General features: G+C 40.6%; 2 protein-coding genes across 3 annotated transcripts; one reads left to right on the plus strand and one right to left on the minus strand.

The window, feature by feature from the left end:
* Positions 1–1,789: 1,789 nt before the first annotated feature.
* On the minus strand, positions 1,790–4,652 carry LOC146718973 (E3 ubiquitin-protein ligase RNF128-like). Its single transcript, XM_085458176.1, has one exon. The coding sequence runs from the start codon at positions 4,228–4,230 to the stop codon at positions 3,145–3,147; it is 1,086 nt and encodes a 361-aa protein (XP_085314302.1). The 5' UTR covers positions 4,231–4,652; the 3' UTR covers positions 1,790–3,144.
* A 4,583-nt stretch (positions 4,653–9,235) lies between these two features.
* On the plus strand, positions 9,236–15,461 carry slc24a5 (solute carrier family 24 member 5). 2 transcript variants are annotated; one of them, XM_085458185.1, is made up of 9 exons: positions 9,236–9,546; positions 10,202–10,381; positions 10,973–11,056; positions 11,285–11,388; positions 11,541–11,641; positions 12,466–12,749; positions 12,865–13,074; positions 14,515–14,616; positions 14,769–15,461. In XM_085458185.1, the coding sequence occupies exons 1-9, from the start codon at positions 9,384–9,386 to the stop codon at positions 15,089–15,091; spliced, it is 1,551 nt and encodes a 516-aa protein (XP_085314311.1). In that variant the 5' UTR covers positions 9,236–9,383; the 3' UTR covers positions 15,092–15,461. The 2 variants fall into 2 exon arrangements, with proteins under 2 accessions (XP_085314311.1, XP_085314316.1); XM_085458190.1 differs by having other exon boundaries at positions 12,868–13,074.
* The last annotated feature ends 180 nt before the right edge of the window (positions 15,462–15,641 follow it).

The raw sequence follows: 15,641 nt of genomic DNA on the forward strand, positions 1-15,641 counted from the left end.
GTGATTAGGCTGCACAGGAGAAGATAACGCTATCAGGCCACTACGGTAGTTAATTCCATTGTTTGATTCTTATCTGGAACTGAAGGTCAAGTGTGGTACCAGGGTACAGCCACCGACTAGTGTGCCATTAAATGAAAACCTTCTGACTCAATTTTCTCAGAACAACTACAATAAATCAGAAGAGCACCGCCGCTGAGCAGATCATGCCTCTAACCCAAAGCCAGCCAGTTGTTCCCAACATGGCCAGTTAGTTCAGTATTGATTCTCTGTCATGCTGTTATACCACTATAACCATCTGACCTATGAAAGCTGAGCTCACAGCACTGGCCTGAAATCCAGCACACACTGCCCTCCAAGGGGAGAGGGAGCGCCATGTGAGGAAACACTCAGCTCACCCTCTGGGCTTAGGACTGCAGGACTTTCACCGAAAACGTTTGCCCTTGGCTCATGCCCTGTTAGTATCGCTGCTTTAGTCTCTGCACTTCTAACCATGCCTACCTTGCACAACTTGACCCCACTCTTACATTGATCTTTTTTAAAAACTCCTCTTGGGACAAATCAATCAATTCTTTGGTCAACTCACGGAAATTCTGACACTCTCTGACAATATAATAAAACAGATAGACGTTAAAGCTCATTTTAGTTTTTGTATTCGATTTTTTATAAGGGTGTGTTATAAGCTAGTTTTACAATGCGCACTTTGACCCTTGCAAGTGAAAAGTATGACATAAACAGATGCTGCTTGCGTGCCTGAAAAATATGAGCACCAAGGACTAATTACTCACTGCTGTTTAGGTTAGTGTAGCCTCTGATTATAAGGACTACAAAACAAGGCAAAGCCCAGAGGCACAGAATATTTAAAAAGAAAACTAAAACATAACATTTGAAATCAAGAAAATAAACGCAAAGCAAGCAACAAGCTCAAGAATGCACGGGAACTCAAATTCATGATTATATCTTTCTGATTTTGCTTTATTGCCAACTATCGGATACCTCTGGGTTCTAAAATCAAGCAATTTGAAAAGGAAAAAAAACCAAACACGTACTATTTGGCTCAACCTTATTCACAGCCACACAGAGGCCACGGTCTGTGGTAAAGTTATAAGGCTGACTGACTGAGTTTCATCAGGTGTCACATGCGGTCATTACTGGAATTCAATTGAAAACAAAACCAAAAGCTTGGGAATCTCTGCTAAACAGAAAGAGCTCGTGCTGCTGAGTGTACTGGACCTCGGCTCACTCAGGCTCCAAACCACTGACAGTGAAAGCATTTTCATTAATGGAGCAAATACAGCATTTTTTTAAATGTATTTGTGCAACTATTTAGCTTGTAATACAGTATTAAGTATGCTACTTTGGATCCATTTTGATAGCCTATTAACGTTATTTATTAGCTAAACAGACTGATTATCAGCATGTTGTTTGTTTTGAGCAAAAAAATATGACACATCATCCCAGAGCCTCCGTTTTGTTTCCATGTTTGGATTTTTCCAACTCAGGAAATGTGATCACCTGAGGAGTAGTCGAGCTTGCTCGGCTTGTTCGTTCAAGCCCGTATACTTATGTGGTATGATGATTATCCCACTGAAGCTTAAGGTGTGTATGTGTGTATCAGCTCCCACCTACGCAGGAGTAATTACAATTTCACTTCTCTCCTACAGTTATCTCTGTAGAGACACACCTCTGAAAGTGAGAGGTTCCTTTACCATACTTTTCACGTTCATGTTCATGTTCGTATATATATCCCGCAAAACACACACACGCAAACAAACACCACTTCACAAGTATGTGTCCTCGTTAAGTTGGCCTCATTTTGAGGGATTTATTTCATTCTAAAAAGCATCAATGTGATTTAATACAGAAAGTAATATTCGTTTTTTTACAGTGCAATTTAAGACTCCTGGAATCTGTAAAACAGCCGTGAAAATGATTCGATATAAAATCTTTTTAGTACCATGATCGGCACATCCCACCAGAAAACAAAGAAGTGAAACAATTCTTTAGCTTTATCCTTTATGGAGGGACACACTTTGGATCGTGGAAGAATCTCAAACACGTTCCTATATTTAACCGTGTGATAGATCAGAGGTAGAGCACGGGCAAAACCTGGAAGACATGTTCATCAATAACAGTTTATGTCTGCAAATGAAAATCAGCTGTACTTTCCATAGTGTGTTACCTTTATATTAACACATAAAGTTGATTGAGTGATAAGCCAGTCTCAGTGTATTACTTAAAAAGATAGTACACATAATAATTTCACGATAATTACACAGTAATTCCCCCGTCCAGCAGCCAAGAAAACATATGGGAAGAAAATTATCTACACTGCAGATGCCTGTTTTATACATATATATAGATATATATAGAGAGAGATAGGTAGATATGTCTATTACAACATGACTGCATTACATTTCACTTCTGGTTGTGATCTGACTGAACATGAAAATCCTTTCTTCAGCACACTGTCATGCTATGAGCCTCTGGCCCTCAGGTGTATTATTTACTCATGCCCGAGAAATGCATGGCATGCAGTGTTTCCAGACAAAGGCGTGTTTATGAGGGTGTGTTTGCAAATCCAGAATGACAACCCAGATGCAAATGGTAAAAAAAACACTCAGAAAAAGAAAGGACAGTGATTAGGACAAAGTGGATTATGAGAAATACACAATTGTATTTCAGTTTAAAGGAAAAAGAAACGTTTGGTGTATATTACTGCGAGCAGCCCAATATTGAGCCTTTTATTGGAAGAAATTTGGCCCCACTTTCTGATATTTATATTCCTTCCTAACCAACATCAACTGCTTTGTGCCTATGCAAAACAGCTATCTGACATTGGTGTCGCTCCACGACTGCTCAAGTCTATTCTAATGAGCTGCGGATTTATGAACACACCCACTACAGAAAACAAAGAAGAAGCACTGACATTTAAGTTAATGACACACATTCGTTGACATTTTAAATCCTTGGATTCTTTTTTAAATCATTTTAACATGTCCACATTGCAAGATGAACATTGTCTCCTCTGTTGATAGATTAAACTTTGATTCCACTGGATCACTGTGTGCCAGAAAAATATCTCTTTTAAATAGGAAATTTAACTGTGTCCTGATTTGTGCTTTGTTTTGTTTCCACTGCTGCTGCTCATCCCCTCGCAGCCTCTGAGTCTTCCTCGAAGGCCCTGTTGTCATAGCGATGCTGCTGTCTCTCTGGGTCGAGGCTCCCTGGGTCAGTCAGTGGGACTTCATACAGGGCGTCTCCTGTCACTGTGATCACGGTGACATCTGGCGGTGACTCAGAAGAGAAGCTCTCTTTTCTGTCGTCCTCAACGCCCAGGGCCTTCAAGATGTCGCACTTACACATAGGGCAGGTTCGCCTCTCCAGCAGCCAGGGCTCGATGCAGGTTTTGTGGAAGATGTGATCACACGTCAGCACGGTCACCACATCGCCTACCTTGTAGGATTCGATACAAACGGCACACATCGAGGAGTCCGAACTGGTCTCCTCGTCCCCTCTCTTGAGCGTGCGTACCTGCAAACGCTTAATTGCCTTCTTCGCCTCGGATTTCAGTCGCTTCTCATTGCGCTTGCTCATGCTCATATTGTAGAGACGGTTTGCGGAGATGAACACAAAGTAGGCGATGGAGGCTGCGGTTACAATGAAAAAGGCAATGGACAGAAAGTAAAGCCAGTATGTGTCCATCCAGGGTCCGTGAGCCACGCCTTCACTAATTATCATTTGAACATCAATCCCGTTTTTCACCAACCTGACAATCTCCATGCCCTGAGTGTTACCAATCATGATCGCCACAATTTCGTCTGCATCTGAGTGTGCCATGTGTGTAGTGCTGTTTCCACTGCCGTCCACATTATACACAACAACAGCAGCTGCTCCGAGGCGTTTGGCAGCATTGATCTTCTCACCGAAGGTGCAGTTGCCCCTCTTCACCAGGGCTATCCACGGTGGTAAGGTTTCGTTGCGGTCGTACACAGGATCTGGGCCACAGCCTTTGGGGTCTCCCACGGGAAGCGTAACGATGCCAAAAGCTCTTTTCCTCAGAGAGTTACGGCCATACAACCCACACTCACAATATTTCTCCTCAGTCTCATTGTAGCTGTTCACAAAGCTTATTTCCACGTTGGCAGTCCAAAATACAAAGGTAGCTGAACAGTGAACAAGCCCTGACAAAAACAGCAAAACCAGCAGAGGTGGTTGTGTCTTCTTACCCATGGTAACACTGTTCTTGAACAAGAGGAAGTCCTCTTACTCAGGCTTATTTAGCCTCTTCAAAACTTCTTTTTCAAAAAAAGAAAAAAACTCCCAGTTCCTGGTCTGTTCAAGTCTCAGCAGTCTCAATCCGGCGATAGTTTCACCAAGCCTGCTGTCTTCGGTAATATGACACGAGCCTTTGGAAACATAAAACAAGCTACGCGTCAGCCACTCACCTCTCGTTATCTTCCTGAACCTTGAACACTGAACACTCCCCGCTGAGGGCAGGGTGTTGCTATTCAACAAGTTGAAGTACACAAAACGCACAGACCTATGTTGTTTCCAGAGCCAAGGAACAGCATTCGAGAAGGAAAGACATGATAAGCAAATGATAAGAAGACTTTCATAAGGCAGGACTGTGACAGCTGTAAAAACTGCCGCATTCTCCTTGCATAATGATGACAAAAGCAACTCAGCCAGTTTTTCTAGTTTGACTGGTTTCCTTCCTCTTTTTTCTGCGGCTGCGATCATTGTTTTGTTAAGGTGACAGGCAAGTTTTGCACCGCTGCCTTGTGGCTATTGTCTCTAATCTACAAATATAGTCTACTGCATATTCTACTGCAGTAGACTAATGTTGCTGAATATTTTTACAGGCTTACGAAAAAAACTGAGTGAAGAGGATAAGACACACAAGAGTAATGTTTTTCCATTGTGCTGATACTGTAACTAGAGACTCATCCACCACTGCAGGTGTACCAGTGACCACTGAAATAGAACGAGGCACTGTCAAGTTTCCGCTGTATCTTCTTACACACAAGTGAAAGCGCACAAACACTAAGAGACAGAAAGGCTTCAAATGACAAATTCGATGGTGAGGTTGCTGTCCAGCTTGATAGTTTACCTGAGATTGAGACTGGATTGAGATCTGCTCTATTTCATTGAGCCATTTTTACCTTAGTTCACACACACACACAAAGAATGTGTACACAATGCGCTATTAAATAATCTATTTGACTGGGGCTAGCTCTGTAAATAAAAGACTGTGAGATATTTCCTTTTAGCACAGCTAGAAGTCACAGCTTCTGATAACAGGAACAATGGTTCTGCTCTGACCCTTAAATTCCAGAAATATTACCCTGTCAAGTTATGAACACGCACTCCAAAAAAGACCTCATGTCTTGTTCAAGTTAATAAAAACAGACATTCCTCTTTACAGGTGAAGTTTGGTGTTAGATTCTAAAGGTATCCTGAGACTTTCTGATCTAATACTGGCATCTGCTGGCTGGTTAGTGGTGTGGTCAAAGGAAAAGACAAACCTCCACCAAGCTAGGTGAGTCAGACAGACGTGCAAACTGTCAGCACTGGACACATGTGTGCATTTGCTTATATTTTAATCCGAAAAAGAATAGTGATTTCAACAGTGTTCAGTGGTGTTAGTTTGATGATGAACTTAAACTCACTTACTTAAAAAAAATTTAAAGAATAAAAAAAATTAAATTGTAAAGAAATTAATGGAAGCAGTACGGACGAAATGAATTTGTCCTAATTCACTCCTAAAAGGTTAATTTAATAATAAAAGATTAAACAGTACTAAGTTGTTATTCCAATAAATGAACAGAGTCATTAAAAGAGATAGATACTTATGAACCACTTTATTAGGTACACTTTTCTGGCACTGAGTTGGACCTCCTTTTGCCTCCAGAACTATTGTAATTCTTCGTAGCATATTCAACAAGGTGCTGGAAAAATGTCTCAGAGATTTTGGTCCATATTGACATGACTGCATCACACAGTTGCTGCAGATATGTTGGCTGGCTTCATGTGCCACCACATCTCAAAGGTGCTCTACTGTATTGAGATGTGGTGACTGTGGAGGCCATTTGACAGCAATGAACATGCTGTCACTGCGGTCGTAAAGGGATGGCTATGGTCATCAACAGCTAGGTTGAGGTGTTTTAATGACACTCAGTTTTTATTACACCACTATCAGCCTGAACCGCTGATGCAAGGCTGGATGGATGCACGCTTTCAGGTTTTTTATGCTATATGCTGACCCTAGCATTCAGCTGTGTCAGCAGAAATTGAGACTTTACAAGCCAGGCAATATTTTTCAAATCTTCTCTTGGAGCATTTTGGCGATTCTGTATGAAGTGTAAACTCAGTTTCCTGTTCTTGGCTGACAAGACCCGGTGTGGTCTTCTGTAGCTGTAGCTCCTGTATTTCAAGGTTTGACATGTTGCATGCTCAGAGCTGCTCTCCTCTTTTGGTTGTAATAAGCAGTTACCTAAGTTACTTTTGCCTTCCTATCAGCTGAAAGGAGTCTGGCCATTCTCCTATGACCTCTGACACCAACAAGGAATTTTCTCCCAGAGAAATGCTGCACACTAGGGATGGCTGTGTGGGAAAATCCCAGTAGATCAGCTGTTTCTGAAATACTTAGTTCAGCAAGTCTGGCACCAACAACCATGCCATGTTCAAAGTCACTTAAATCACCTTCCTTGCCTGTTCTGATGCTCAGTTTGAACTTCAGTAGTAACTGTCGTGTGATTGGTTGATTAGATATTTGCTTTAAGGAGCTGTTGAACAGGTGTGGTCTATGAGTGTAAATGAAATGATAAAAAAATAAATAAAACTTAAAAAAAATGGTGGTACTTCCTAAATTTATTCATCTCTTCCAAAACATACCCATCTTTCCCACATCATCATTTTTAAACTATTGACTCTATCATTATGTCTTTCATCTGGGCAAATAAACACCATACAATTTCAAAGGCACACTTGCAGAAACCCTCTGAGGGCAGACTTGGCCTCCCAGTTTTCAGGCAATATTATTGGGCTTGCAATACCAGAACGTGGGTTTTCTGGAACAGTGTTTCAGCTGTTCCTGCTATTCAGAAGGGCTGTGGTCCTTCCTGCCAAACATACCTACCAAAATTTTTTAGCAAAGATTTTGTCCTAGCTCTATTCTCTTCAGATCCTAAAGCAAGTTAGGGGTGCTTTGTGCCAGACCTATCCATTTTTGCACCATAACGCCAAACCTTTCTTTTTTACCTGGCGTGATGGACCCTGTGTGTAATCATTGGTCAGAATTAGGTCTCCGCACTATTAAGGACGTCTACATCGACAATTGTTTTGCTTCATTTGTTCAGTTGCAATCAAAATGTATGCTTCCCTCCACTCGTTTATTTCGATACTTACAAATCAGGAATTTTGTTAAACACTCGTTCTCCCATCTGGATCAGCCACCTGCTCATAGAGACTTCTATGATTATTTGATTGAAATCCCAAACACCTAATCAGCCAGTTTACTACACTTTTTACACTTAAACCACCTACAAACCTCACCAAGGATGCTTGCGTTAAGGACATGGAAGTAGACATATCGGACACTTTGTGGGCCAATGGGTTGAAGAAGATTAAAGAATGCTCTGTTAATGCCAGATTACAACTTAGGCAGTTCAAAGTCCTTCATCGTTTGCGTTTCTCTAAAATAAAGCTAGGCAGCATTTTTCCATCTATTTCCTCATTGTGTCATAAAATGCAAAGCAATGGAAGGAACCACTGCCCACCTTTTCTGGTCTTGCCCTAAACTTTTTTGGGCAGAGATATTTAATATGTATAACCGGATTTATGACTTAAAATTAAAGCCGGATTGTATACTTGCAGTGCTAGGCTGCTCCCTAACCTCACTGGCACTTAGACGTCCTCTTCAGAAACCCTTAATGTTTGACATGATTGTAGCTAAAAGCTATTGTAGCTATTCTTAGAGCCTGGAAATCACCATCTCCTCCCTTGTTTAGGGTTTGGCTATGAGAGAGGATTGCATGTTTGTATATTGCCTTATTTTTTTCTTTTCTTTTATTGTTTTCCTGTTCTGGTTTTTTGGTTTTTGTCTTACTTTCTGCGCTTGGATGTCATTGTTTTTTATTTGATTTTATGTCATTTTAAGTTAAAATCTTGTAAATAAACATTAAAAAAAAACCTTTAAGAGCAAGTATTTTAAAAAATATCTCCAAGCATACCGTCTATTTACCAGAATACCTGTGTTGGTTTTTGTTTTAGGGTTTTTTTTAACATTGCCTTATTTCTTTGTTGCATGACTTCCAGGCTAGGCCCTTATCAGTCTACACAAGATGACCAGCAAACCACAAACCCAGTCAATGCCACACAGGGGCGCCATTAACTCACAGCTAGGCTCAGCATCATTCATCACAATTAGCACAACAAAACAAGCAAGTTCAGCTTCATTCGGCTAGTGTGCACTGCTCACTGGTGCAACAGAAATGCCAGACTGATGATTTAAGCATTTGTCAACCTTAAAGTTGCTTTCATAATATAAATTCATAATGTTAAATCTTCTGCTTAATGAAATACGTGCAATAGACACAGAGCAGCCTCTCAGAAAACCAGTAATTGAATTGACTCACCTTTTTTCAAATCATCTTGTTTGGACTCAGGATAAACTATCCATCGTTTTAATATCCATTCATTTCATGTCTTTGGAGCACGAAGGCGATCCACACAGAGAGCACTCCTGACTGACGCTCTGTGGCTCCGGGGGAAACTTTGGGGCATGTCCAAACAAGCCCTGGCACCCCGTCCCTCCACATATTCACACCCCCTTTTTTTCCTCACATGTGAGGAGTATGGGTATCAGTCTACGGTGTAACTAAAACTACACTAAATCCTGTTTATGGTTATGTTCTGTCTACAATCACGAGTCAGATATGCGCAAAGGCCTAGTTGAGTGGCCTGCATGTACGCCCACAGTGCCACTGTTTGACGTGAAGATGATCATCTCCAAATTCAGCAAGTGTGTTGCTTAAATGTGTATTTAATCAAGAAAACATTACATTTCCACTTGTAAAGCTGCATTAAAACTGTGTTTAAAGAAATCTGGATTTCACCCCTGCTGCGCCTCAGGCTGGATTGTGTTCAAGCTGACTGGAATGACTCGCAACTCGTGATCCCCCATTCTTAGTAGCACCAGACTTTAAAATGTCCCCCCTCCCAATAATCTCTCTTTGCAGCTTGCAGCCGTATGTAGTGTTAGATGCAGCGCTCACAACCAATTTTAGTCCTTAGTACATTTCTACAAGCTTGTAAAGACACACATGCGTCCTTGGATTAATCGCTAATTTCGTATTTATTTTTTTGTTTTATTTAATTTTAAAATGACCATGGGTACTGCTGTAGCTGTGCAGAAAAAGAAGAGAAAAGATTTTATACCTTACTTTCTGGGATTTGTAATATTTTTGTATTGCACGGTCAGTCTCCTTTCAGTAACAGCAAAAACAGCACAGGAAAGTCACTCTGTCAGGGTGCGTCGGGCCGTGGGTAAGCATATCTGAAACAAGTGCGTGCGGGATTTTTGGGTTACTTTGTAACATTTTAGAGCTGCCACAATAATCTGGGGGAGTTTTGTTTTATAGTGACAATCTGTTCAGTGTGTCATGAGTTATGTCACGGTAATAATGTGTGCGTAATCATGTGGCATAGCAACTGTGGCAATGTTTGCTCTACTAATCGTCGTGTGTTATCGGCATGAAAGACCGTGTAACTGCCATGAAAATAGAGCTAACCATCTTGGCAGAGCGCTCTAGCAACTTGCTGGCTTCTTGGGGTGACAGTTTGTGTGTATGAGTTGTTAAGAGTCGTTATTAGAGTCGGTGCTTTCGTCTTTTATTTGATAATATTCTCGCGTGTATTTGTCAGGGGCTAGATTTAAGAAGTTGAAAATAGGTATTATCACACAACCGTTACTGGAGGCGACTGATTCATCCTCATCCCAGTCTCCATAAAGATAATCTCCCTCAGGCTTTCTGTACTGACGTATTCGACCAAAATGGCCAGACTGAAACTTTTCTGTACAATTAGATTTTAGTTCACTTTACTAAAATGTTCTAAAATATTTTTTCTCCCTTATTTTTGAATTAGTTTACTTTAACAGCCTTGATTTGAATGCGTGTGCGTGTTGTTTCTGCTGTTTTAGAGAATGAGACAGAATGCATCCCGCCACAGTCCTCCGAGTTTCCTGAAGGCTTCTTCACAGTGCAGGAGAGGAAGGACGGAGGGCTCGTCATTTATTTTATGCTTATTTTCTACATGCTTTTGGCTGTCTCTATAGTCTGCGACGATTACTTTCTGCCATCATTAGAAGTAATCAGTGAACGTAAGTTCTACATAACACACACGTTTCCAATAGAACATCTGCGTGTAAGGTGTAGGTGTAGGCTTGGGTGGATGTTCTCATTGTATTTTTGCACTGTGTGATTATCAGAGTAATCGGGATTTATAACAACAGATTCTAACGCAATTTCTTCATTTACAAGGTGGGAGCCAAATCTACACATACAGTGTGAGGAAATATTTAACTTACTGAACATTTTAAGTAATAAATAAAGCTGTTAGTCAGTTAATCCTTTGGTATAGTTAATGTAAACTAGTAGTTTGGTCTTTGCAAAGTCTACAAACATTGTGAAAGTTTTCAACTTTATGCACCTATCCCTCCAACACCTAAGTTTTTTTGTTTTGTTTTTTTTAAACATATCCTTTTTTAATAGACGATCAAACCATGAAATCAACTGACTGACTAAACAAGCCCACAGTGGGTGGATATAAAATGTAATATCACAGACCAATCCTTAAAAATAAATATATCAATCTGTTTTTAATGGGCCATTTGAGGAGGGATTGTGCTATTGTTGAACAAAACTGTGCATTATATTTTTTGTGTGTGTGTGTTATTTTGGACCTCTCTCAGGTCTGGGATTGTCACAGGACGTAGCAGGAGCCACGTTTATGGCAGCTGGAAGTTCTGCACCTGAACTAGTCACAGCCTTCCTAGGTAATCACAAACTAAGTAAAAACCTAATTATGACATGATAACCCCAGTATGATCATCTGTGTCCTTGTGGTGTTCCCCAGTCTGACATAGTGACTTTACTACATGGGAACAAAAAGGAAAAGTGTCCTTGAACTAGGCTATTTTAACTTTCAGATCTTTATTTCTTTTCCCTGTCATGCTTCCTCATTGCTCCTGGCTTCAAAGCTAAAATGTGCTCTTTACTGTCAGGTGTGTTTGTGACAAAAGGGGACATTGGGGTCAGCACCATTGTGGGATCGGCTGTCTACAACCTGCTAGGAATCTGTGGTGCCTGTGGACTTTTAGCCTCTATGGTACATTCTGACACGATAACACATAAGATACAGACAAACATTACACCTCTGCTAACTACTTGTGTGTAGCAGTTGCACTTTTGCTCAGCCAAAACAGAAGGATCGTTGTGTTTTATGAGCCTTAAACCTCTTATTTTTGTTCGCTTTATCAGGCTGGGCGTCTCACCTGTTGGCCACTATTCAGGGACTGCCTGGCATATGGGATCAGTGTTGCTGCTGTCATTGGGATTATTTCAGATAACAAAGTTTACTGGTGAGTGTATTTGTGTGTACTAACTCATCATTACATGAATCATCTTAAGACCTTTCACCACATACAAACAGGGGTTGAATTTGGGTTGTAAAAGACTTTGTCCTTTTATAAGAGACTCTATTTTATAACCCAAAGGGTGGTAACAAGATACAAAGTCATTTACAGCGTTTTATTGCCTCTTGTGATGTAGAGAAAAACAAATTAAAAGAGATCACAAAACAATTTGTACAGTGCATGTATTTACAGGTTTGTTTTTTCTTTTTGTTTTTTATGGTACTGTCATAACTATATCCATGGCTAAAAAAAAAAGCAACAACAATTTGGAGAATTACACATGGAAAATATGTTGAAATAATCCAGTGGTACAAAAGCCACTGAAAAGTATGTTTTCTGACCTTAATTGAGGGAAGTGAGACCTGCAGTTTTTTAGATGGTGATCTGGGTTCTTTTGTGACCTCCTGGGTGAGTCATCGAAGAACTCTTGAAGTATTTTTGGTAGGCTGGTCACTCTGGTGAAGGTTCACCACTGTTCCATGTTTTCTCCATTTGTGGATAATGGCTCTCACCATGGTTCATCACTGCTATTACTTACATTGACATAATAATTGAAAAGTGCATTTTGTATTTACTCAGGTTATCTTTGTCTAATATTAAAATCTGTTTATGTTCTGAAACATATAAGTCTGACAAATATGCAAAAAAAACTAAAAACTCAGGAAGGGGACAAATGCTTTTTCACAGCATTGTATGTTTTATTTACAATATTTTTCATTTACAGTATGTCAATGAACTATTAATGCTCAAACTGTGTAATTTGTTGACAGGTATGATGCTGCCTGTCTCCTGCTGGTCTACGGCGTTTACATTGTGGTTCTGTGCTTTGACCTTCGCATCAGTGAGTTTGTCCTGAGGAAGCTGAGCCCTTGCTGCACGTGTCTGGGGTCAGGTTCGTGTGAAAAGATTGAGACACAGCGTCTGCTGGGTTGGAATGACGACACCAGTTTGCGAGTCCACAGTCGCTCCAGAACAGACAGTGGGATCTTCCACGATGAGTCAGGATACTCTCACCTGTCCCTCAGCCTACACGGACTCAATGAGATTCCTGAAGGTAAGGCGCACTTCTTAGTGGCACAGTAAAACTGCTTTCCTTCAACGCCACTTTGAGTCATTCGCCTTCGTGTTTGATCTAGGAGAGATGTATGATGTATATTCTCTCATACCAGCAGAGCATAAAAGTGTCTTTGCCGTCCCGGAGAGCGACATGAAACGGATTCTGTGGGTACTGTCCCTGCCCATCATTACTCTGCTTTTCCTCACCATCCCTGACTGCAGGAGAAGGTTCTGGAAGCAGTGGTTCGTGATCACTTTCCTCATGTCAGCAGTCTGGATCTCAGCTTTTACATATGTGCTGGTGTGGATGGTCACTGTAGTTGGTAAGATGGCTGTTTTAACTCTGAAGTCTGTAATAAAATTCTGTAGTTTTCATTAAACTTTTGCAGATTAGCTACAGGTGTAAATGAGCTCATCACCCACTGAGCCACGGCAGATCACAAGTGTTGAAACTTGTGAGAAAAATGTTGGATTTGCAGAGTACAGTCACATGTTGGTCTGCTGGTTAATTCCTGGGATGCCATTGTCTAGGCAGGTTCAGAGGGGGTCTGTTGTAGCTCCAGTGGGCCATGTGCCTAGCCGGCCACAGCAATTAACAGGGGGCTCACCCCTAGGGAAACACAGTCACATGAGGACTGAGTGTATACAGGGCTTCAAGAACCCCTCCACCTTCCATCTACAAAAGAATGAACTATAGAACTATATTCCAAGTTCAGGGTAAAAAGGCAATATTATCATGTGACAGTGGCAGGTCTACTTAATGTATAATGAGATTATCCAATAGTTCTCAGAAAGGCTCACATGCAGGGAAATACCAGGCATGTAGGCTCTGCACTGAATTGGACAGTACAGAGAACCCAGTCACAGTTCACAGGCAGGATTGTAAGGATTCATTTAAGGTGGTGATTAATATTGGTGAGTTATTTTCTGGATCACTTTGCCTGAAATTTATTTATTTTCCTATGATGAATGTGGATTCTGGATAATGGACAATGTCTAATAATGGACTTAATTTTCAAAAAGAGAAGGAGCAGATGTGCTGTTTATTTAACTTGATAATAGGATTTCACATTCTTATGGAAGATCCACAGTACTATGTACTTTTGAGCCACCCCTCATTTCTTGATATTTAGCTTAGGTTCTTGAGAAATAGTTCCTTCAGTTTTCTTCAGGTCGAAGGTTTTCCTTAGCTGCTTTTTCAGTCATTTTCAGCGCTTCTACCTGACCCTTTACAAGGGAATGTTTCTGTTGAGCAACTTAACCCTGACGTATGAGTCATTCAAACAAAAAAAGTACCCAACCTAAGGGAAGAACCAGTGTTGTGTCTACACATTACAGACGACTTCGCAGAGAACCAATGTTAATTTGTATTTTTAGGCACTTTGTTACTAGCAGCCTGTCGCAAAACATAATTTGTTCACATTTTTCACTGACTTGACTACAGAAGTGGTATCTCTTTAGTTGAGAATGTCAAGAAGCTATATTTAAGGCTGGAAAACAGGGAGAAAAGTCTCCACAGCCATCTGTTAAACATAGAGGAGGCTCTGTCATGGGTTTGGCGCTTCATTTCAGTCCGGTGTGTTAGACACAGAAATTGTACTAACTGTTTTTGCCTGATATACTGCATTTCCATTAATCTCTGCACCTATTTCCCTTGCAAGACATAAAAAAAATGTGTAGTAGTTCAATATTTTTGCACAACACTGTATCTTGAAGTTATTGGTAGGGTAATCCGACTTTGTGTTGGCATTGTGTTTATGCAGGTGAGACCCTTGCTATCCCCGATACTATTATGGGACTTACTTTGCTTGCTGCTGGAACCAGTATACCTGACACTGTGGCCAGTGTGATGGTGGCCAGAGAAGGTAACACTAATTTCCAGTTTCATTAACGTCATTTAAAATTCCTGAACAACTGCTTGCTGTACATTTAAACTTCCACAGCTTGTTCACTCAAAATACAGGAATGTTGAATTCTTTAAAATTTCAATGTAAACTTTTTTTCTCTCTCTCTTAAGGGAAAGCCGATATGGCCATGTCCAACATTGTGGGCTCTAATGTGTTTGACATGCTGTGCCTGGGTTTGCCTTGGTTCATCAAAACTGCCTTTGTGGACACCAACAACCCTGTAGAGGTCAACAGCACCGGACTGGTCTTTATTTCCTGCACACTTCTCCTTTCAATTGTCTTCCTTTTCGTAGCCGTGCACATCAACGGATGGAAGTTGGACTGGAAGCTGGGAATCGTTTCTCTCATCTGCTACATCCTCTTTGCCACTCTGTCCATCCTGTATGAGCTGGGAATTATTGGGAATAATCCCCTAAGGCTGTGCAGCGACTGAGATCTGACCTTCTCAGGACTAAAGCCATATTTTCTGAGTAAAAACAAAAATGTTAAGCTTTTAAAAATGTACAAATATCAAGTTGCTACGGCACGCATACGTGATGGTCACCTCAGTGAATGATCTATTGTTAATATATTTTACCAAAGGTGGCAATGTTCCTAGGATCATTCTTTTGGGCGTGTACACCAAGATCCAGACAAGACCAGTATCATCACAAGGCCCATCTTCACATTGCAAGACATTCCCTGTCTTACATAAGGGTCATGAACAAAAAGCTACTGCTCCTACAGGTTTACTGCAATTTCCAATAAGAAAAGAAATAAAAGGTTTAAACTGAACTCATCTGGCCTTGTCCTCCTTTTTAAGAGGGTGGTTGAGCTAAAACAAAGACTTATTTCTCTGATAAGCTTTTATGAGCGAGAAAGAATGGTTAGAGCCATAAATAGTTTAAAAAAAAAAAAAAAAAAAAAAAAAGAAAAAAAAAGAAAGAAAAACTTTCCACTCATCTTCAGTTCCCTAAAACTGTCACGCATTTTTTTTCCACAAC

The sequence above is a fragment of the Copadichromis virginalis genome, linkage group LG1 (assembly GCF_057382275.1).
Source record: "Copadichromis virginalis isolate Kocher_CV1m ecotype Utaka linkage group LG1, C_Virginalis_male_GT1.1, whole genome shotgun sequence".
In the NCBI taxonomy this organism is placed as follows: domain Eukaryota; kingdom Metazoa; phylum Chordata; class Actinopteri; order Cichliformes; family Cichlidae; genus Copadichromis; species Copadichromis virginalis.

Excerpts from the sequence above, each read along its gene's own strand:
- LOC146718973 (XM_085458176.1), bottom strand. The coding sequence starts at position 4,230 with ATGGGTAAGAAGACACAACCACCTCTGCTGGTTTTGCTGTTTTTGTCA.
- slc24a5 (XM_085458185.1), top strand. The coding sequence starts at position 9,384 with ATGACCATGGGTACTGCTGTAGCTGTGCAGAAAAAGAAGAGAAAAGAT. Across the intron at positions 11,389-11,540 it reads GTGGACTTTTAGCCTCTATG|GCTGGGCGTCTCACCTGTTG; the intron begins GTACATTCTGAC and ends TCGCTTTATCAG. Across the intron at positions 13,075-14,514 it reads GTGGATGGTCACTGTAGTTG|GTGAGACCCTTGCTATCCCC; the intron begins GTAAGATGGCTG and ends GTGTTTATGCAG.